Source organism: Crotalus tigris, unplaced genomic scaffold (genome assembly GCF_016545835.1).
Source record: "Crotalus tigris isolate CLP2741 ecotype Arizona unplaced genomic scaffold, ASM1654583v1 scf7180000017698.756297, whole genome shotgun sequence".
NCBI classification, from domain to species: Eukaryota; Metazoa; Chordata; class Lepidosauria; order Squamata; family Viperidae; genus Crotalus; species Crotalus tigris.
This window is the reverse complement of record NW_024096575.1, coordinates 443,904-466,907: the sequence shown is the minus strand read 5'-3', so window position 1 is coordinate 466,907 and position 23,004 is coordinate 443,904. Positions and strand designations below refer to the sequence as shown.

Sequence of the window (23,004 nt, the reverse complement as noted above, 5' to 3'; positions counted from 1 at the left end):
CTATACTCACCTACGGATCATAGAGTTGGGAGAATGTGAGTTACACAATAGTAGAATTCTTCATTCCCTGTGATGTTGTGGAAAGTTTTGTGGTAGGGATCACTGAACTGTAATGGCCATTGTAGTCATGAAATTAGATCATTTTTAATCAAGTATCATCAACTAAAATATACATTGCCAGCTCATAACTACCTATGACAGTGATCCTCAGGCTATGTCTCTGGGTTCACCTTCCATGCGGAATACTTTTGCTTAAATGCTAAGTTGATAAAGAAGATTCTTTTATAAATTCAGACATGTTTTGGGGCCTTCTTCTCCTTCTTTCTAGAGCACAGAGAAAATGTGCATTCTTGTACATGAACTCACACAGAAACTTTAAAATGTTGGCTAACAAATCATGGCATTGAGCAAACCATAATTGGCTGAGCTTGCAAACATGCAGAGTCACAATCCATGATTTACAAAACAGAATGGCTTCTTCAGCCCACTCATGAGTCTTTGATCTTGGCCAGATATTTTGGAAGGGGAAAAAGGAAAGGATCTAAAAAATATCTGTATCTGTGATTGTCCCAAAGATGCTTTTTCAGAAGGCAACTGGACTTTCTCGTTTGAAGACGTTTCATTTTTCATCCAAGAAGCTTCTTCAGTTCTGATTGGATGGTGGAGAATGGAAGGATTTATATTCCTTGGAGACAGCTGGTCATTTGCATTCTTTTAGAGAGTCACTGAGGCCATTTGGAGGTTTATCTGTGTCCTCAGGGTCACCTGAGTAGTACGAATGTGTGTGGAGCCTTCTTAGGTGCAGGATGTTTTCTGCCCTGGCTGCGTCCCTTCACTGTTGAAGACAGGCGCAGTCTGTTGGGGATGAGTCTATGTCAGTGTTTCTCAACCTTGACAATTTTAAGGCATGTGGACTTCAACTCCCAGAATTCCACAGCCAGCATTGCTGGCTGTGGAATTCTGGGAGTTGAAGTCCACATGCCTTAAAATTGTCAAGGTTGAGAAACACTGGTCTATGTTGTCTGCCTCAAAAACTGAAGCCCAAATGGTTCCTGTAGTCTTCAGTGTTTTCTGGAAATCCGTTCACACTCCCTCATTATTCGAAGGGTATTCATCCCAAAGTGCATGGCTAAATGTCTATGGAGATTCTCAGTCATCCAGGTCATGGTTGTCCCAAAGGTGCTTTTATAGGAGGCAACTGGACTTTCTTGTTTCTTTTTGAAAAATTGCCCAGCACCTGGATCACCGAGAATCTCCATAGACATCTATCTGCGATTCTGTATATTGTTCTGCTTGCTGCAGTTCAAAAAGGATATAAGAGCCATTAAAAGCGCAAGCAAGCGCATTCAAAATCATCAGGGTGCTCAAAACACCTTCCTGTTTTAATGTGGAAAATGTGGAGTGTAGAAATGTGGAAAAGACTATGCTTAAATGTGGAAAAAAAGGGGGATTTATGAGTCATGCCTGTAGAATATGGATCTTGCAAGATCCAGAGAAAGACTGTTATATTATAAGGGCATCCAATGAACTTGATGAGAAGGAACTTTAAAATAGTGCATAATTAGTCTGTAGAATTCTTTGCCACAAGATGTCATTATCAGTAAATTGGATGGCTTTAAAGAGGGAGTGCATTAAGTTATAGGGGATAATTCTACTAAGGGCTATTAATCTCAGTGTTATCTCTGAAATGGGGCAGCTTGTCTCCAAAATATCAGTTGCTGGGGAACAACAGTATGAGAGGTTCCTATCCACTTCTTCTACTTTCCAGGAACCCAGAAGCATCTAGTTAGCTACTAACCTTCAAACATTTTAAATCTTTGGTCCTCACATGCATTAACTAAGATTTTCAAAGCTGTCAAAGCTTGCATAAAGCACAGATTAACTTCCAAATTCTTTTTATTTCTTGTTCACCTACCTAGGGCCATCCATATTTAAACAAGATATAGCTACAGTCATGGAAATATCAGGGGTTTTCTTCTTACTTAAGAACTGGAGAGCAGAATTGTTTCCCTTATGTTAACTGTTTATACAAATCTGTATACAAAGTGTAGAAAGCAAACAATGATGACAGAGAGTGACAGAAGCCTCACCAATTATACATAGGCACATTAGAAGTCTTTTTTCAAGTATAATTTTGGTTTTGTCTAAAGACTGCTTCCTGGCTGTTAAAGTATACTTACTGTTGTTAAGTTTCTTTTTCCCCCCTAAGCTGAGCAAAGTATTACAAGGAGACTCCTTATCCAATGTTTAAATTAGAGGGTGAGAGTTTCCCACCAAGTTTAACAAAACTATTATCTTGCTGTCTTTAAATAGCTCTTAAGAAAATCTTCACAAAAACATAAGGAAGTTAATTCTCTGGTTTACTTGTTTTATGTAGGGAGTTGCTTTGTTTCAATTAAGATCATTGATCAAGGGTCAGGGTGTTGTTTTGAGACTGGACAGTTTTTTTTAAATCTCTTTGCTGCCATCTAAATGATCCTATTTTAGTCTTTTTTTAACTAGAAGTACTTACAGCAGTGATTTATAAATTCATTGCCATGTGTTTAACTTACTGAATGTGCTGTTTGTGGGCTGCTTACCAAAATGAATTGGAAATATACTTGGAAGGTAGAATTCAGGTGCATGTGGAAGCTAGCTAATTAATAGGATAGTGCCTGTGCCATAATCACTGCATGTGATTACAGCCAGTTTGGTCTAGAGATTAAGGTACCAGGCGAGAAAGATAGACACTGTAGTCCCACTTTAGCAATGAAATCCAGCTGGGTGACTCAACTTCACGCACCTCACAGAGTTGTTGGTGGAGCAATGTGTAAAAATATTAATACGGATAAAAAAAATTTTTTTGAAGGAATGTACATCAGCAGGAGAAAAAGGAAAAACCTTAGGCATCATAGAACTTTCCCAGAAACAGCCCAGATTAAGAGACTACACTGTCCCAAAATGGATGGGCAGGTGTGAAGAGGTTCAGGGTAGCCACATTCTACAACAGGGGTCTTCAAACGTGGCCCTTTTATGACGTGGACTTCAACTTCCAGAATTCCTCAGTGTGCCTGGCTGGGGGATTCTGGGAGTCGAAGTCCACAAGTCATAAAAGGGCCAAGTTTGAAGACCCCTACTCTACAATCTCTTGGATGGATCTAGTAGGTTAGAAAGTTATAGCTTTAGTTTGGAAAGATTCTGTCCATTAAGTATAAGCAAATAAAGGATTGGGCTCAATTGGATCTTGCTGTCTCGTCTCTGGATTAGGACCTAATACTACAAGGATTATAAATAAGGTTATGGGGCTTATGCAAACTGCTAACATTTACTGGTAAAAATCTACATGCCTTAGTCCCACTTCTTGTAGGACTATCTCTGAAAGATTCTTGTGTAGAGGTAATCATGCAAGAGATGTGAGGGAAAGACAGTGATGGGCAATCCTTCTCGATGGTGCTCTCAACAAGTTCATTTGGCTTGAAACCATTCAGTACAGATCACTTCCGAGAGGCTTTTGGACCTTAGCAAAGGACTTTGAACTTTTAGCTTTCTTCTGGTGGCTTTTGTGATTGTATTATCTTGGCATTTAATTTGTTCCACTTTGTCACTGTTCTTTTTGAACTACCCAGAATTTAATGTTGTGTTTTTTTTGTTTTGGTTTATGAGGTGAGTCTTTAAATCGAGCAGAGAAGAACGGAAAAATTACTTCCTTTGATCTGTATTCTTTACTGCTATTAACAATACCCTAATTTAGCATTTACCTTTTTAATAGCAGCTTCTCATTGCTGGCTGATGTTTAAGTTGTAGTCCAAAAGAACATCCAAATCCTTTTCACATGTTCTACATCCAGAGCCAGGTCTGCTCCATCCAATATGTGATCCCTTCATTTTATGTGCAGTATTTGAAAAAATATGGCCTAAGTTGAATCTTATTTGTGGGAGGGAACAAAGATGTTCAATGAAAGCTGATAATCCATCTGGAGGAGATAGACCTGGATTGCTGTGGTTCATTTTGATTACAGTGTCTCCAGATAATCAGAGAGATGGCAGATAGGAGAGTTGTCTGAAAAAAATTGAATTGGATCATTTTTCAGCCAAATCATATACAGGTAATCCTTGAATTATGACCACAGTTGAGCCCAAAAATTCAGTTGCTAAGAAAGGCACTTGTTAAGTGAGCTTTGCCCTATTTTATGACCTTTCATGCCACAGTTATTAAGCAAATCACTGCCGTTAAGTGAATCATGCAGTCATTAAGTGAACCTGGCTTCCCTCATTGATTTTGCATGCCGGAAGCCAGCTGGGAAGATTACAAATGGTGATTACATGATCTTAGGACAGTACAACTGTCATAAATACATGCCAGTTGCCAAGCACCTAAATTTGGATCACATAACCATGGAGACGCTGCAACCATTGTGAAATCCGGTCCTAAGTCATTTTTTCAGTGCTGTTGTAATTTCAAACGATCACTAAATGAACAGCTGTAAGTCCAGGACTTACCTGTATGATATATGGAATGGAGTAATTTGGGGGGAAGTGTACCCAAACCTTTGTACAGATTAAAAGATGATTCAGATTAAATCCAAATCTATTGTCATGTCTGAACACACTTGGACAAAATCTAAAACTACAGCAATTTCAGTAAGATTTCTTTAATGTTAGTGAGATTGTCTCTGGTCCCATCCTTGTCAGCTAACTTTACTTCATTCAGAAGGAACGTTATCTTTTCTGACTCACTATATTTGCCTCAGATTTGGCAACAGTACTTTTGCATAGAGACTTTAATAAAGTTGCAAATTTAATTGCAAATTGTTGCAAGTAGAAATTGTTATAGTACTTCAGATTTTAAAGAGGCATAACAAAATCTTCTACACTGTTCTCCAATGTTTAGGAAGCTTTATTCTCTCAAATTAGCTTTCTTGCAAATTATAACCCATTCTACTTTAAACTAAAACCTCAAACTGTAAAACAGTTATTTTTTGTTCTTCCCACTTTAGATAATCAGAGAATGAAGCTGTTTATCCAGATCTTACTTTGGATATAAGCTTGGGTTAGCCTGATCTGAACAACATCTGCCTTTTTCTAAAGCTCTTCTTGACTCTTCCCAAATAATTATGGTAGATTTAGCATACTCCTGCTATATAAATACCTGAGCCTTTTTCTATGTTAGAGCAAACTAACTATTTTGTTTTCTTCGATTGTTTTATCTAAAATGAGTAGCAAATTGCAACTTTTATTGAAATACTTATACACTTAAAAATATTCAGTAACATTTGTTTGACTTAAAGAATCATTAAAAATTAGTATACTGAAACTGCTTAATATGATAAGGCCACACTTGGAATACCGCATCCAGTTTTGGTCACCATGATGTAAAAAAATGTTGATACTCTAGAAAGAGTACAGAGAAGAGCAACAAAGATAATCAGGGGACTGGAGGCTAAAACATATAAGGAACGGTTGCTGGAATTGAGTATGTCTGGTTTAATGAAGAGAAGGACGAGGGGGGACATCATAGCAGTGTTCCAATATCTCAAGGGCTGCCACAAAGAAGAGGAAATCAAGCTATTTTCCAAAGCGCCTGAAGACAGGACAAGAAGCAACAGATGGAAACTAATCAAGGAGAGAAGCAACCTAGAACTAAGAAGAAATTTCCTGACAGTTAGAACAATTAACCAGTGGAACAACCTGCCTCCAGAAGTTATGAATGCTCCAACACTGGAAGTTTTTTAAGAAGAGACTGGACAGTCATTTGTCTGAAATGGTATAGGGTTTCCTGCCTGAGCAGGGGGTTGGACTAGATGACCTCCAAGGTACCTTCCAACTTTATTATTATTAATAATATGGCTAAAGAATATATATATATATTCTTAGAAGCAGTCAGCTGGAAAAAGTTAATAACATTTTAATTTTAAATTGCATCCATATTGATTGTCTAGATTAATTTGCATTCTGCCTTACTTTATGAAATGATGGATTTCTAGAAGCAGGAAAGATATCTCTTGCATCATAGTGAATTAGTGAAATAACATCTATACCAGGGGTAGGCAATCCAAAACACTCAAAGAGCCACTTGGACATGTTTCCCATTGAAAACAAAACACTGGGAGCCACAAAACCCTTTTGATATCTAAAATGAAGATAACACTGCATATATCCTTTTTTACATTTAATATATATATCTCTGAGTGTGTGTGTGTGTGTGTGTGTGTGTGTGCGTGGGTGTGTGTTTGTGTGTGTATATATAAAATAAAGGTAAAAAAGGATATATGCAGTGTTATCTTCATTTTAGGTGTCAAAAGGGTCTCTCTGTCTCTCTCTTTCCTCTTTGTTTCTCGCTCTTTCTCTTTCTCTCTTTCCTCTCTCTCTCTCTTTCCTCTCTTTCTCTTTCCTCTTTCTCTTTTCTCTTTCTCTCTTTCCTCTTTCTTTCCTCTCTCTTTTCTCTTTCTTTCCTCTTTCTCTCTTTCCTCTCTCTTTCTTTCCTCTTTCTCTCTTTCCTGTCTCTTTCTCTCTCTTTCCTCTCTTTCTCTTTCCTCTTCTCTCTTTCCTCTAACTTTCTCTCTCTCTTTCCTCTCTCTTTCTCTTCTCTTTCCTCCTTCTCTTTCCTCTCTTTTTCTTTCCTCTCTCTTTCCCTTTCCTCTTTCTCTCTTTCCTCTAACTTTCTCTCTCTCTTTTCCCTCTCTTTCTCTTCTTTTTTCTCTTTCCTCTCCCCCTCTCTTTCTTTCTCTTTCCTCTCCCTCTTTCTTCTTTTTCTCTTTCCTCTCCCTCTTTCCCTTTTTCTCTCTCTCTTTCTCTCTCTTTCCTCTCTCTCTCCTCTTTCTTTCTCTTTCCTCTTTCTCTTTCCTCTCTCTTTCTCTCTTTCTCTTTCCTCTTTCTCTCTTTCCTCTTTCTCTCTCTTTCCTCCCTCTCTCTTCTCTCTCTTTCTCTTTCCTCTTTCTCTTCTCTCTTTCTCTTTCCTCTTTCTCTCTTTCCTCTTTCTTTCTTCTCTCTTTCTCTCTCTTTCCTCTCTTTTTCCTCTTTCTCTCTTTCCTCTCTTTCTCTTTCCTCTTTCTCTGTTTCCTCTCTATCTCTTTTTCTTCTCTTTCTCTTTCCTCTTTCTCTTCTCTCTCTTTCTCTTTCCTCTCTCTCTTTCCTATTTCTCTCTTTCCTCTTTCCTCTAACTGTTTCTTTCCTCTCTTTCTCTTTCCTCTTTCCCTCTTTCTCTCTCTTTCTCTATTCTTTCTTTCTCTCTTTCCTCTCTCTCTCTCTCTCTCTCTCCCTCTTCCTCCAGGTGAGGAGAGAGAGAGAGAGAGAGAGAGAGAGAGAGAGAACGAAAGGCAGACGATGCCGAACAGGCAGGGAGGGGGAGCAGGATGGGAGGCAGCGGCTCCCAGCTGCCACCCTCACCGCATCCTCAGCTGAACAGGTGGGGAGGGGGAGCAGGACAGGAGGCAGCAGCTCTGGTGGCGGCAGCAGCTGCGGCGGCCACTGTAGCATCGTTGAGGGTCCCTGCCGCTCCGGACCAGCCGCCGCATCCTCAGCCAAACGGGCGAGGAGGGGGAGCAGGACAGGGGGCAGCAGCTCCAGCAGCGGCAGTGGCGGCAGCTCCGGCTGTGGCCACTGCAGCATGTCAGGGTCCCTGCCGCCCCCGGCCCAGCCGCCGCCCCCACCGCATCCTCAGCCACTTCGCCATCGCAAGAGGAGGGTGCCAAGGCCGGGTGCACCATGGGTGGCCGCACCGGCAATGGGGAGTGCCACCACCAGCCCCGCCGCCCTCGCAGCCCAAGCGTCCTCCTGCAGCATCAAGGGTGGCGGCCTCTCGAAAGCGGCCAAGGAAGGTGCCACCGATGGCCGAAGTGGGGCTGGGCGGCGGAGAGCCCTGTGGCAGCCAGGCGAGCTTCATGCCTGACTGCTGCCCCGCCTGGCCTGGGGAAACACATTGCCGGCTCGGCTTTCCAGGGAGCGATGTCCCCGCCAGCCGCCGGCCCAGCCATGACTGCCGCCCGGCCCAGCCTGGGGAGACATGTGGCCAGCTCAGCTTCCCGGGGTGCAATGCCCCTGCTGGCCTCCGCACTAGCCATGACTGCCGCCCAGCCCAGGGAGACATGTGGCTGGCTCCGCTGCCCAGGGAGCGGCCCGGGGATGGCCCAGGAAGCGATGCCCCAGCCAAGACTGCCGCCTGGAACAAGTAAACCGGGGAGCACCACCTGCCCTGCGGCCGCTTCGCTGTAGTGCTCCATGGACTCACAGCCCCCTCCCTCCCCCTGCCACTGATCCTCTGGCTCTGGCTCTGCTGCTGCTTTGCCAATGGTCGCGCTGGCTGGGCATCGCAGGGGCTGCTCTCCCTCGGGACTGCGGTTTATGGAAGGGCTGGCCCGCTCAGCGGAGGCTCGGGTGGGCCACTCCCAGCGGAGATCTTGGTGCTTCCCCGCACGGCTCCTCAGCCATGTGCGCCTCAGATGGGGCCAGCAAGGGAAAGGGACTTCCTGACCGCCCTTCTCCCAGGGGTGGGGCAATCAGGAGCTCCCAATCAGGAGCCCTGCGAGGGGGCAAGTCCACATGAGAGAGGGAAAGAGAGAGAGAGAGAAAATGCAAGTGCCTGTCTCTCTCTCCTTGTCTGTCTGAAAATGGTGGGGGAGGCTCCAGAGCCACAGGAGATGGCTCAAAGAGCCAAATCCGGCTCCGGAGTTGCGGGTTGCCGACCCGTGGTCTATACCCATCTGCTTTGTGTTTAGCCAGGTAGTTCAAAAAAGATGCATCAGCAGGTATCATAAGAAATATTGCTATGATATGGTTGTAAAGAAAATCTCAGGTATTATTTTAGTAGGCAAAGGCCAGGGGTCCTTACTTTGTGCCCATTGTATTTTTTTCATACTTAATTATGCCTTGTTTTTGTAAGTCCATCTTCTGACCTGCGACTAGTGCCTCAGATAAAAAGTAACCATGCAAAAAATATTGTGTGCAAACGTGTGTCAGAAAAATCTTAATGATTCCATTTTAAAATGTGAACTGTTTATATAATGGCTCGCTAACCCATTATTACATGTTTTGGCAAAATAAAATTCAACTTCCAAAAACAGAAAGTTGATTCCATGGCTCATACTTTCTAAGTTAAATGTTCACATTCCAAGTTGGGTATTAGTTGGTATGAAAAGTAGAAAAAGTATCAAATGTTTACATCTTTAAGGAAAAGATCTCAGGAATAGCATTCAAGATAATATAAAGATTGGTTGAAGTACTCTCCTTTGGGAATTAATTTCATCCTAGTTAATAACACTTATTTCTAACTTTATAAATCAGTGGTGACCTAGGGTGGGTGTTAAGTAAAACTATGGCAAAAGTGAAATTTGGAGGGGTTAAAACTAAACTCAGTACTTGTGCAAAGAGTCAGAGTAAGTGTAGGACAGGATGGTTAAAACTGGAATTAAAAATAATAGAAAATCCTTAAACATCCTTTAAATTTATGTCAAAAAGGAATCTTAAAGCACATATACATTATAGGGCATTTTACATTGTGTACTTACATTATAGGCATGATGGCTCGGCAGTTAAAGACACTGAGCTTGTCAGCTGACAGCCAGGGTACGAGACCTGAACTCTATGAACGGGGTGAGCTCCCATCACTTGCTCCAGCTCCTGCCCACCTAGCAGTTCAAAAGCATGCAAATGCAAGTAGATAAATAGGTACCACTTCAGTGGAAAGGTAACAGCATTCTATGCAGCTTTGGCATATAGCCATACCGGACACATGACCATGAAAATTGTCTTCAGACAAGGCTGACTCTCTTGATCAAGAAACAGAGATGAGCACCGTGCCCTAGAGTCAGACATGATTAGATAGGGGAAATTTTTATCTTTTACATTTATTTACACTTTAGCTTACATCTCAATAGTAATAGTTTTCATAAGCAGCATATTAGTGTAGTATGATGTAGTAATAGTAAACTGCTAGTGCTTTTCATAATACTGGAGATTTTCATTTGATGTCCGGCTTTTTCCGACATTTGTGCTATTTAAAAAACAGCAATCTTGATTTTTATTTTTATTTTTATTTTGCTTTTTGCATCTCAGGTTTTTGATAGTTGCTTTTGCATTATTTTCTACAATGTTTAAATATTAGTTGCTATCGCTGCTTATGAGTGTTATGGAAGGGAGAATGCTGCATATAATAGTAGTACAATATCTCACAATGGTCATCTATAGAACTAATGATAAAATATGCAGCTGGTGAAAGTTATTTAAGAAACCCTGACCAATTTCTTTCAGCTGTGATAATTAATACTTAGAATGACTTCTTCTCTAATGGGAACTTATGCAGTTTGTTCTCGCATATGTTGTTCATTGTGCTACCATTGGCAGTAAAATCCACATGTTTTAGCACATTCCCTGCTGAATAAAGAACATTTGCTACTGTTAACTAAATCTTTATTTCTTTCCTTTGATTTAATACAACTGCTTTGCTTCTGTCTCTCCTAAAATAGAATAGGAAATGATATTGGGTTATAGGTTTTTCCCTTCTTGTAGCTTTAAATGACTATTGGAACATTGCTATTATGGCACCAACTATCTAACTGCTGCAAGATCAAAATATTAAGGGCATTATTTATTTTATTTATTAAATTTATTGGCTGCCCATCTTACTGTCTGTAGAAAAAGTCACAACACTGGGGAAAAAGTGCTGAGCTGTTATGACTCATTGAATCCCATACTTTAGATTACAATTAAATGCTGGCATTTAATCTTTATAACTGAGATAAGAGGTTGTGTTAAAGCAAACAGTGTAATAAAATGCTGTGAATTGTACCTCAGAAGTTGACCTGCCACTTTTTTTTACCTGAAATCCTAGAAAGCCTTGGTACTAAATCAGGAAATACTGAGTTTTCATGTTCCTTTTTAGGTCTCTAAAAATCCATTTACCCTGGAATTTTACTTACTGATATTTTGTGTGAAATACTTATATCCCATCTTTTATCCAAATTCATTCTTCCAAGGTCCTTTTCAGTTCTGTTAAGCTTCCAACTTACTGTCTGGAGTCATGGAGGACTGGATAGAGAGGAAGACCAAATGACTGTAGATTTTGAAACTTCCTGAGTCTGGAGATTTTCTATCTCTAGCTTTGAATGGGGTTGCACTTTCTCAGACAGACTCAGTATATAGAATTTGGAGATCCTGATGATTGCTATCTGAGTATCTGAGAGGGCTTTGCACAAATTCTTCTTACGTTATCAGTTGTACTTTTTTTCTGGACCAGGACACTCTGCTCATGGCTGTTCACACCTTGGTCTCTTCCTTTCTAGATTACTTCAAAGGCGTCTCTATATAGTAGACTTGAAGATACTCTCTAGTTTCTTCCATCCCTTTGATAATATGAATAAAGTAAAAACCAATAGCCTTCATTAATCTGATTATGGACAAAATCTAGGAATATTGTGATGTTTTTGTTTGTCCATTTGAATGGTGCTGGACAAAAATACTTTCAGCTGAAACTTTGTTCTCTTGTACTGTCAATTTATTTCCATTGAACAAGAAGAGTTCAATTTCTCAGTGGCTCAGTGGCTGTGATTGTGCAGATCTGGCTTTCACACTTAAAATGTCATGTTACAACTCTTGTCTGTGGAAATTTGCAGTTATCCAGGTCATAGTTGTCTCAAAGGTGCATTTTCAAAAGGCAACTGAACTGTTTTTCCTTGAGGAACAAGAAGAAAAGCTTTCACTTCTCATCCAAGAAGCTTCATCAGTTATGAAATTATAATTCTCATAGGATGATGGGCAGTGGATGGAAGGACTGTATTTCTTTGCAGTCATCTGGTCATTAACACTCTCTCTGAGAACTATTGAGGCCACTTGGGGGTTTATCTCCACCCTCAGGGCCACCTAAATCAATAGCTGAAAGGACTGTGTTGTAGACTGGAGAAAGGTGGTATGTTATTCCTCCCCCCTCTGTTGAAGGAGGGTGTTCAGTTCTAATATAGATAGATTCTTTTATCCTTTTTCAAACCAATGGTCCTCTCTATCCAAAATCCATATCTGGATCTTGACCCTATCTTCTGGGGTGTTGGCTATTCTTGCCAGCTTGGTGTCATCTGTAAATTTGAGGAGTTCCCCTTCTGTTCCCTCATCTAAATTGTTTATGAAGAGTAGTAGGCCTAAAACAAAACCATGGGGTACCCAACCACTTACTTCCCTCCATGTGGATATAGTTCCATTAAGGACTACATGTTGAGTGTGGTTTGTCAACCAGTTATGAATTCATCTCATGGTGATTCTGTCTATCCCATGTTTTTCTTACTTACCAAGAAGTAGGTTGTTGTCTACTTTGTCAAATGCTGAAATTCACAGCATTTCGCTGATCCACTAATTTAGTCACTCTGTCAAATAATGAAATAAGATTTATTTGGCATGATCTGATTTTGACAAACCCATGTTAGCTTCTGGTTATAACTTTGCTTGCTTCTAGGAGTTCACAGATCTGTTGCTTGATTATCTTTTCCAGGATCCTCCCAGGTGTTGATGTCAGGCTGATTGTTCTGTAGTTTTCTGGATCTGTTTCCCCCCCCTTTTTTTTGAAGAAAAAGGTTTTTTTCATAAAAAAGGAGTTTACACACAAAACACACACACGTACACATACACTATCTGTTCCCAGCTGATCAAATCTCCAAAGCAAGTGATAAATATCAGCATAAAAAATAAAATGTATCTTAGAGTTTCTATAATAAATCCCTAATCAGCAAATAAAATTTGAATATTGTTAAGAATTATTGAGATGAAGTGTTTGCATATCCTGCACTTATATAGTTGTGTATGATATTTTATCCTTAATACTGCAAATTGTTTCAAACACATTGAAGTTAGGAATTTGAACAAAATCCAGATGGGTAGAAAATTACACTCATAAGTTCTAATCTTTTCAGTTAACTAGAGTGATTTTAATGTATCTAGAGGTTTTTTCCCCCTAGATATGAAGAAGTTCTGGAAGAATAATTACACTGATAAATTCCTGATGAAATGGGTTAGTCCTAAAATGCAATCCATCGTTTTGGATTTATTTAAAGAACTATTTAGGAAGCACATCTTAGGAAAAGTGCTTGAAATAGAGAGAACATCTGCTTTTCTGTAAACACAGTCCTATATGTATGAATTTTCATCAAATATTTTAAGTGAACAATTCTTGAGTTATATTTTATCATCCTAGTGCTGGAGTAGAGCACAGAATAACATTGATAGTTAATAGAATCCTTATTTTGGACAAAAATGTTAAGCAACCATAAATACTAGCAAATTAGAATCACATTATTTTCTTCTACAGATGGCAAAGGGGTTATAATAAAAAAATTATTATAAGTTATAATAAAAATTAAAAGTGGATATAACTATTTTATTTTTTCAGACAATTCAGTATCTTGACATCTTTCGTTCGTCCCTGGATTTGGAAAACTTTCAGGGAAAACAGCTGCAAACCTTGTTTTAACTTTCATGAAAGAAACTGCCATAACATAACAGAAAAAAAATGCAATTGTTTTCTATGTGTTATCTTGGTTTCAGACATTATTCTGATTATAATGATAAATATTCTGTTACAACTGATTTGCAAAACAGCTTTTCTATGGAAATCAGACCAGGGATCAATTTGATGTAATACAATGTAAAGCTTAAAAATACTATTCTTTGCATAAATATATTCTGCATTTGTATATATATTTTTATAATTTTAATAACAAAGTTGATTATAGAAATTATACCAACTTAAGATTGCCATCCCTGCAAAAACGGGGTAACCACCAAAGGGCACCAGACGGACATAGGAGTAAAAAAAAAAAATGTAACTCTGCTGCCATCTGGTGTTAGCCTAGAGTTTTTCAGCCAAGATATCACACCTTCACTTTGTACAAATTTTGCCTTAGATCTTTTATTACCTTTGTTGCCTCCCTCTTCTTAATATTCAGTAGGACCAAAAGGAAAGGATTTGAAGCATTGGAAATTAAAGAAAACAATAATTCCCGATTGTCCTATATACTTTTGGAAACTGATAAATGTCGAATTATAATTAATTATACTTTTAAAAATAGCTTATAAAAACTATAGTTAGACTATAGAAACACCAGTACCATTTCCCTCTGTTTGGTAGTGCTTGCATGTGTGTGTTCTCACACACGTTTAAAACTCCTTGCAACAATCTTGTAATACCTCTTAGTCTGAGAATAAGTTATTTCCTCTTTAGAAGAAGGACTATAATTCATTGGCAGATTTATATACCTGGATAGAAGTCTATTGTTCAATGTGCTCTGCTGGAAGAGACCAATTTTTCCAGGTTTTCAAAGGCAGTGACAAATGGATGTCTCCCAGAAGAAGCTGGTTTGCAATCTGGCACTTCTCCTGGACTTTCAGCTCTTGCTGAATTCATAAGTGGGAGCTATGATTTAAGCAAGCATTTGCACAGGTTCATCTAGTACAGCCATTCCTGAGATGGGAGGAACTTGTAGCTGTCATTCAGAATCACTGGTAGCTTCACAACCACTCACGTGGGCTATGTTAACCCCTTCCAACTGGGAAGCTTCAGATCATATAAATTTACAACTCCCTGGGTATTTAAGGAATGCCACAATAGCAGTGCTACTCCTGAAGTTGGATTAGTTGTCAGTGTGTTTCTGAGATGTTGGTAATAATAGACAAAATCCTACAAGGCTTCACATCTGGGCATCTGCAAGACTGCAGTAGAATCTGTCCAACTATGGCTTACTGGTGTACTAAAAAACCCCAGGCCCTGATAGGTACAGTAGGAATAAAGTCAGAAATCCTCTTTCTTTGTCAGCTCTTCCATCTTATAGAACCAGTTCATCATCATTATCCTCCTAGCATTATTTCCACAGGTGCAAGGGTCTGTTTTTTGATTGACAAATGCCTTCTTGCACAATCAAACACAGCATCTGTGTCATGTCTACATTTTGACTATAGATCCATTGGTTGCGACAAAAAAAATCTGACCAAGCAGCTTGTCACCTGAGCCTGAGGTCAGTCTTGTACAACTAGTGGCTTTTAGAAATGAGATTAATGTCCTTAATATAGGGCAGTGGTTCTCAACCTTTTTAATGCCGTGACCCCCCAACCGGTCGTAAGTCGAGGACTACTCAACCGGCCGTAAGTCAAGGACTACTCAACTGGTGCAGCACCATTTGCAGAATGGGACTTTTGGCGGGCTCAGCAGGGCAGAGACAGCCTGGACAATTCCTATTGGCTTTTGAAAGCCAATAGAATTAGACTCTATTCAAGAGAGTTATTCTATTGGCTTTCAAAAGCCAATAGAATAAAAGGGAGTAGCACAGCTAAAGAAAAGGGGAAAAAATGGCGGACTGCGTTGTTTGGCGACCCCCGTGAAATGGTCGTTCGACCCCAAATGGTGTCCCGACCCACAGGTTGAGAACCACTGATGTAGACTTACTAAACCTGTGTTCTTTAACTGGGCATTTAAGAATGACAAGGCAGTAAATCTGTAGCTAGCATATATACGGGGATTGCTTCTTTTGTTTTAATGTGGTTAGGATATTGAATTGCTGGGGTGGCACAGTGGTTAGAATGCTGTATTGCAGGCTAACTCTGCCCACTTCCAGGAGTTCGCTCAAGGTTGACTCAGCCTTCCATTCTTCAGTAAAATGAGAACCCAGATTGTTGGGGGCAATATGCTAACTCTGTAAACTGCTCAGAGAGTGCTGTAAAGCAGTGGTCCCCAACTTTTCTGGTTTCGTAGCCCAGGGGGAGGGGATAGTTCCCTGCAAATGATAGGTGGGTTTGCGCAAGCGTGCACAACTTCATTTGTGGTAAGGGAGCTTCGTGTGTGAGTGCAAGTGGACACTGCTCGCTCAAGGAGAGCTTCATGTGTGCACATGTGCTCATCCCCGCTCACACAACCCAATTACAAACAGGTTACAGCCCGCTAGTGGGTCGCAGCCCAGAGATTGTTTATACTATTTTAGTGCATGAGAATTTATACTAAGACTTCTAATAAAATCTGCCTTAAAGCTTTGTACAGTTCCTGTTTTCAAGGCCAACTTTAGGTCACTTATAGAGTAACCTGGGAAGTTAACATGTACCCTATTTTGTTTTATTTTGTTTTTTAATGCTGGAAGAATTGGCATTGGACACTGCTCCTGAGTATTGTCCCTGCTTCTCAATCATTGTGGTTAGTCCAATGTTGATTAGCAACTATTTTAAGTTTGGTAATTCTATAAACAGCTTGCTTTCTATTCAAACATATGAAATTAGAAGTTAGAACTGTCTAGGCTAAGTTATAAATCATTATATGCCTGCATCATTTTATTGGGAACTGTAGGTAGCAAGCAATAGCATTTGGTTGTACTCTATACTTTGTACTGTTGTGCATTAATCCTAAGCGGCAATCCAGTTCTTTTTTTCTCTTTCTTAACTTCATTGCGCTATATTTGTATCTTGAGAATTTCCTGCTTTAAATATGTATGCTTATCTCATGAGTCTGAATGATTTGTATATTATAGGTATCACTAGAAACAATGGATTTCTTGGTGTGTTCTGAATGGAAGCTAGAGACACCTAAACATTTGTTGTGGTCAGTTTCTGGTAGAAGATAGAAGTCACATATCCAAAGTAAACTTTCACAATAAGTCTAGAAAGTGAAACTATTATGTGGACCACCTAGTTCCATTCAGTTATGCAAATTCAAGAATGCAAGAACTACAGAGTTTTAAGGCAGTGTTAATGCTAATCTGCAATTAAATATAAAATCCTGCAGACTATAGCTCATTTAAGGTGAGTTGTTATGATAGAGACTCATTGAATTTTTTTCTTCCAGGTTTCTTATCACCCTGGCTGATTTGCTACCAATAAATTCAAACTCTGTATCTTGATTGTTTGTGTCTCTTCTCCCTCCTTCTCAGCTATTCCAGTCTCTCACACATGGTGATGGTTGTATTCTGAATCCTTAATCAGGAGCCTTGAGGGGCTACTAGACATTAAGCTGAGGATCTTCACTGTATCGTCTGTTTCTTTTATGTTAAAGTTTCTACTTAAAGTGATCCTGAAGAGAGCTACAAATTTGTTTTCATGGTGAACATATACATGGGAATTCTGTGCCATCAAAATAGTATAAAACAACATCAGGAAAAAAAAGGCATACAAATTCTGCAGCTGCAGATAACATTATACTTAAATTATACTTAAAATGGAGTAGCTACCATTTCAAAGTGGGTTTTTTACTGATGTTTACAAGAATTCAACTGTTTTATCAAAGCAGTCGTCTGAACATAAATGCAAATTCAAACTGTGTTGTTTATCATCTTCATGACAAATTAATGTGATTTTTTTTTGTGACTGTCATTTTGAAGTATCTATAAGTTCCTGCATGAATTATCTGGGATAATTTCACAGCCATAATTTTGCATCTGTTTGTGTCGACAGTGAAAATAAGAGTCCTTGAGATATTTATAATTTGTCTGCAGTGGACATTTTTATTAAAACGTTCGTTGTATGCATATAATTTGTACTTTAACTAAGAGCTTGTCTCTCAAGCAATATAATCTATTTAAAGAAGAATTTAAAGAATGGAAGATAATGTGAAGTTACGATTCTCTTTACTATTATGCTGTATTCCTGTTAATTTACAGAATACAAAATAAGGCTTGAAAGGGATCTTGGAGGTCTTCTACTCTAACCCCTTGCTCGAGCAGGAGTCTCTATATCATTCCAGATAAATGGCTATCCAATCACTTTCTAAAAATCCTGATGGAGAAACTTCTGGAGGCAAGCCATTCTATTGATTAATTGTTCTCATTGACAGGAAATTTCCCCTTAATAATAATAATAATAATAATAATAATAATAATAATAATAGTAGTAGTAGTAGTAGTAAAGTTGGAAGGGACCTTGGAGGTCATCTAGTCCAACCCCCTGCTCGGGCAGGAAAACCTACACCATTTCGGACAAATGGCTGTCCAGTCTCTTCTTAAAAACTTCCAGTGTTGGAGCATTTACTGCTTCTGGAGGCAAGCTGTTCCACTGATTAATTGTTCTCACTGTCAGGAAGTTTCTCCTTAGTTCTAGGTTGCGTCTCTCCTTGATTAGTTTCCACCCATTGCTTCTTGTCCTGCCTTCAGGTGCTTTGGAAAATAGCTTAATTCCCTCTTCTTTATGGCAGCCCCTGAGATATTGGAATATTGCTATCATGTCCCCCCTTGTCCTTCTCTGCGTTAAACTAGACATACCCAATTCTAGCAACCGTTCCTTATATGTTCTCTCTTGGATAAGCTCCCATCCATTACTTTTTGCCCTGTCCTGCTTTGGAGAATAAGTCAACTCTCTCTTCTTTGTACAGCCTCTCAAATATTGGAAAACTTCAGTCATCTCACCCCTTGTCCTTTGTTGAACTAGACATATGCAGTTCTCTCAACCATTCATCATATGTTTTAGCTTCCAGTCCCCTGATCTTCTTTATTGCTCTTCTCTGCACTCTTTTTTAGGATCTCAACATATAAAGTGGTACTAACACTTCACACGATCCTGATACTATCCCTCTGTTAATTCAGCCTAGGACTGCATTGGCTTTTCTGGCAGTTGCAGCACACTGCTGGCTCATACTTAAGTGGTTATCCACTTAAGTACCAGTATGTTACTGCTGTTAGCTAGGTACCATCCTTTTGATAGGATGCTTCTTTACTAAACTGCTCTACTCTTGTCTCTTATTTTCTACTCATACCTCTAAACCAGTGGTTCTCAACCTTTTTATACGGCGACCCCCGGTCACACTGATGTGCCGCCCCTGCGCGGCGCGCATGCGCAGCGCCGCCCCCTGAGGGGGAAAAATGGCAGATCGCGTTGTTTGGCGACCCCCCGTAAAATGGTCGTTCGACCCCAAATGGGGTCGCAGCCCATAGGTTGAGAACCGCTGCTCTAAACTATTGCTGGAAATAATGGTTCCCAGATTTAACATGTGAGCACTTGATTCAAGATTTGGACCCTCTTAACAATTTGGGGTTTTGTGTCCTTCAAAAGGCTTGGGCTCAGCACTATATGTAGATTTGATGAAAAGGAAGTAGATGATGATTTAAATGACACAGAAATAGAAGGTTGAGAACAAGCAACATCAAATGTGTGTATACACATAAACATTTATGTGGTGTCCATATCTACAGAGAAAAAGGGGTAATTCAGCAAGATATGTGTACAGGACTGCAACCATCTTTTTTCCTTTTCCCATCCCAATAGGTTTTAAGTCTTCATCTGTTCATATTTATGTATGTGGCCATACTCATTACAATGTCTTTAAAATATATTATAGGTTTAATAATTATGAATACCCTCAAAGAATTAAGTGAAAAGTGGGAGGGGGAAGCCGTTTGGATTGTTTCTCTTTTAAAAAGTTACATAGTCTTGGATGGATGTAAAAAGTTTGTTGCTTTGTTTAAAACTGATGTTTATATATGTTTGTGTGTGTTTAAACTCTTTATTTCTTTTGTTTGTTTCTGAAACCCTCCCCCCTTTCTTTCTGTATTTTAATAGAAATGAAAAGAAGTCTAAAGAGCATTGACTTGAAGTTATAGCCAAGGATATTAGTTTGGAGTTATGATTCTTCTCGGAGGAATTTATAAGGGGTATGTGTGTGATGAATTTCATGGTAGTATAATGTAAAAATAATCTGGGTTTTTTTGTGTCTTTTTATAGCCCAGTCATTAAAAGAGTTTGCCCGATTACTGATTGCTGTAGAAGAGGAAAGAAAACGCCTGGTAAGTCTGCATGAGAATATACTTGTAAAACTCCACTTCTCTTTCTATATCCTAGAACAGGGGTAGGCAACCTTGGCTCTTTTATGACTCGTGGACTTCAATTCCCAGAATTCCTGAGCCAGCCTGGCTCAGGAATTCTGGGAGTTGAAGTCCACGAGTCATAAAAGAGCCAAGGTTGCCTACCCCTGTCCTAGAAAGTCCCTATTTCAGTTTTCTAAATCCCAGCAAGAAGTTACCATGTTTAAAAAAAAATACTGGGCAGAATAAATGGACAATTTGTACTTTACAGTCTGCATATTCTGCTTTTTTTTCTTTTCACGTTTAAGAGTTGTGGTGGCACAGTGGTTAGAATGCAGTACTGCAGGCTACTTCTGCTGACTGCTGGCTGGCAGCAATTTGGAAGTTCGATTCTCACCGGCTCAAGGTTGACTCAGCCTTCCATACTTCCGAGGTCGGTAAAATGAGGACCCAGATTGTTGGGGGCAATAAACTGACTCTGTAAACCGCTGAGAGAGGACTGTAAAGCACTGTGAACCGGTATATAAGTCTAAGTGTTGTTGCTTATTGGTATTAAGAAACCAACCTTATTCAGAATTCTTGCTTTTACTGCACTATATAGCTGTTACGGTTAGTTGCAGCTATGATGCTTCTTCTCTTTTTTAAACATGAAGAACATTTAGCCCAAAGACCCTAGATTAAAGTTATATAACTTGAAACTGAAAGTAAAGCTTAGCCCCTTTGCTCCCATCCCAAATACTTGCACAAGTTACTACCAAGTTGTAATATAGATGTCCTTAACTTACAACCATTTCTGTAGTATAGGTAGTCCTCAACTTACAACAGTTCATTTAGTCACCATTCAAAGTTACAATGGCACTGAAAAAAGTAGCTTATGACCATTTAACAACTGAGGCAAGAAAGGTTGTAAAATGGGGCAAAATTCACTTAACAAATGTCTCATTTAACAATAGAAACTGTGGGCTCAGTTGTGTTTGTAAGTCAAGGACTACCTGTAACTGTTTGAAGTTACTAGAACTTATGTCCGCTCCTTGCACTTATGAATGCATGCCATGGTCACATGATCAAAATATGGGTACTTGGCAACCGGCATATATTTATGATGGTTTCAACATCCTGGGATCATGTGATTGCCAGTAACTGGCTTCTGAGGCAATGGGAGAAGTTGGATTCACTTAATGACTGCATGATTCACATACAACTGTGGTGATTTGTATATCAACCATGGCAAAAGGGTCATCAAATTTGGCATGACTGACTTAATAACCGCCTTGCTGAACCACAGAAATTCTGATTCCAATTGTAGTCCTAAATTGAGGCTTTCTTGTATTTTATGTGATCATAAGGAGCAAATTATTAAATTAACATGACCAGAGATTGTGATGTTAGATAAATAGATGATATTATTTAATTCTAAATAAGTAGAAATGAAACAAATAATTGTACTAACTCTACCACTACCTTTTTAATTGGGGCATTCTACTAACAAATGTATGTCAGCCCTTCAAGGTAGACCAGGCTAGGAAAAGTCATAGAGATGTATAATACTTTTATTTGAAGATTATCATAACAGAATCTTCCAAATTTGAATGTGTTTTTCCACTCCCTTTCTTTATCTTCTTGAGTGTTAAAGAGGATCTTGTCCAAGTTGTTTTCTCAGATTACATTTCTGTCCCAGACTGTATCTGACTGTTGGCTTGATAGCAACTCTTCTTCCTGTCCTACAAATTAATTCCTTGTACTCATTACATTGTGGCTCCCCCAAATATTTTTTCACCCCTGCAGTAGATTAATCTTCACCAACACGTGCTTTCCACTTGATCGGAGAATAGGCTTCTCAAGGCTGTTGGATCACAGATTTATTACACTTTAGTAGCAAGAGAAAGTATCTGGAAACCTAGCCCAATGTATCTGACATATGCCAAATTGACAAAGATTAGCAGAACTGAGGCTTCCACTCCTTTTCCTCTCTGTTATCCAACAGAATGCAGAAGATGAAAATTTTTTCCTTGGTCAGGTTTCAGTGGTAGATGGAGATGATGAATACATCTAGTCTTTTTGGCTGTCTGAAGGGAAATTCATGCACGCTACCACAGTCTAATGAATAACTGCCACAGTTAGACTTTAAACACATTTATGTGTTATTATAAATCGGTTAAATCTTTACAGGACAAGGATTGACCTGTGCCAAATTATTTGCTCCAGGGAGGATGGTTTATAAATTAAAACATTATGAAAGCCAGTTTAGTTTAATAGTTAAGACACCAGAGTAGGAACCAGGAAACTGTGAGCAGGCTGGATGACTAGGCTGGTCACTCTCAGCCCAAAAGACCCCTACGATGGGGTAGGCAACCTGGGCTCTTTTATGACCCATGGAGTTCAACTTCCAGAATTCCTGAGCCAGCCACGCTGAGGGAAAAGGGAGAGATTTCCAAGCTGAGCCATGCTGGCTCAGGAATTCTGGGAGTTGAAGTCCACGATTCATAAAAGAGCCGAGGTTGCCTACCCCTGATCATTTCTGTCACCACCAATAGATCAGCACTTAGTTGATCCCCAAAAAGTGTACATGAGGATAAACCATTAGGAAAGGGGGGAAAGGGATCATTAAAATACTGTACTAAAGAAGCGCACATTAAGATGGATGCAGTGATTTTATTAGACTTTAGTAACAAGAAAAGATATCTGGAAACATACCATAGGACTGATTTGATTTAAAAATGAAATATATTCACATAGAAAATAGTTTTCGATTTTTTCAATATTTTATTAGACTTTAGTAACAAGAGAAGATATCTGGAAACACTGTAGGATTGATTTGATTTAAAAATGAAATATTTTCACATTGAAAGGCATCATGCAAGTGGTCTCCATTTAAATTACTGCCTGAAAGCTAACTTTTCCCAGTTTTCTATCTGCCTCTGTATGTTGAAACAGAGTTTTTTAACTGGATTTCAGTGTCAATATTTTAATACTTCACACTTAAGGTATGTCAGTTTACCAAGTTAGATGAGTTTCCAGCTGAGCAAGATAAGGACAGTGTCTAGAGGCCTGGAGTTTCCATTTAAAAAAAATAGTTGTTGACATTTAGGATAGGAAACATTTCTTGAAATAGCTAAGAATGACCTGTTTTCATCTAATGGTTGGAAAGACCAAGAAGCTTCTGTATTTATTTTTTAATTTATTTTTAGGATGTTGTGAGGCTAAATCCCAAGTGTCAGAATTGTATGAAATGTTTTTCTGCTCCAGCTTGGTTTTAGTATATAATCTAGGACAGACATGTCAAA

The 23,004-nt window shown here is 39.3% G+C and overlaps 1 protein-coding gene across 3 annotated transcripts in view; it reads left to right on the top strand.

Moving 5' to 3' along the window:
* The window catches only part of ARHGAP42 (Rho GTPase activating protein 42), a 148,498-nt gene that overhangs the window by 40,113 nt on the left and 85,381 nt on the right, over nt 1-23,004 (top strand). For all 3 annotated transcript variants that reach the window (XM_039338380.1, XM_039338379.1, XM_039338381.1), the window contains exon 3: nt 19,641-19,702. In XM_039338380.1, coding sequence (XP_039194314.1) covers nt 19,641-19,702 — 62 coding nt within the window. The remainder of the gene's footprint in view (nt 1-19,640; nt 19,703-23,004) is intronic.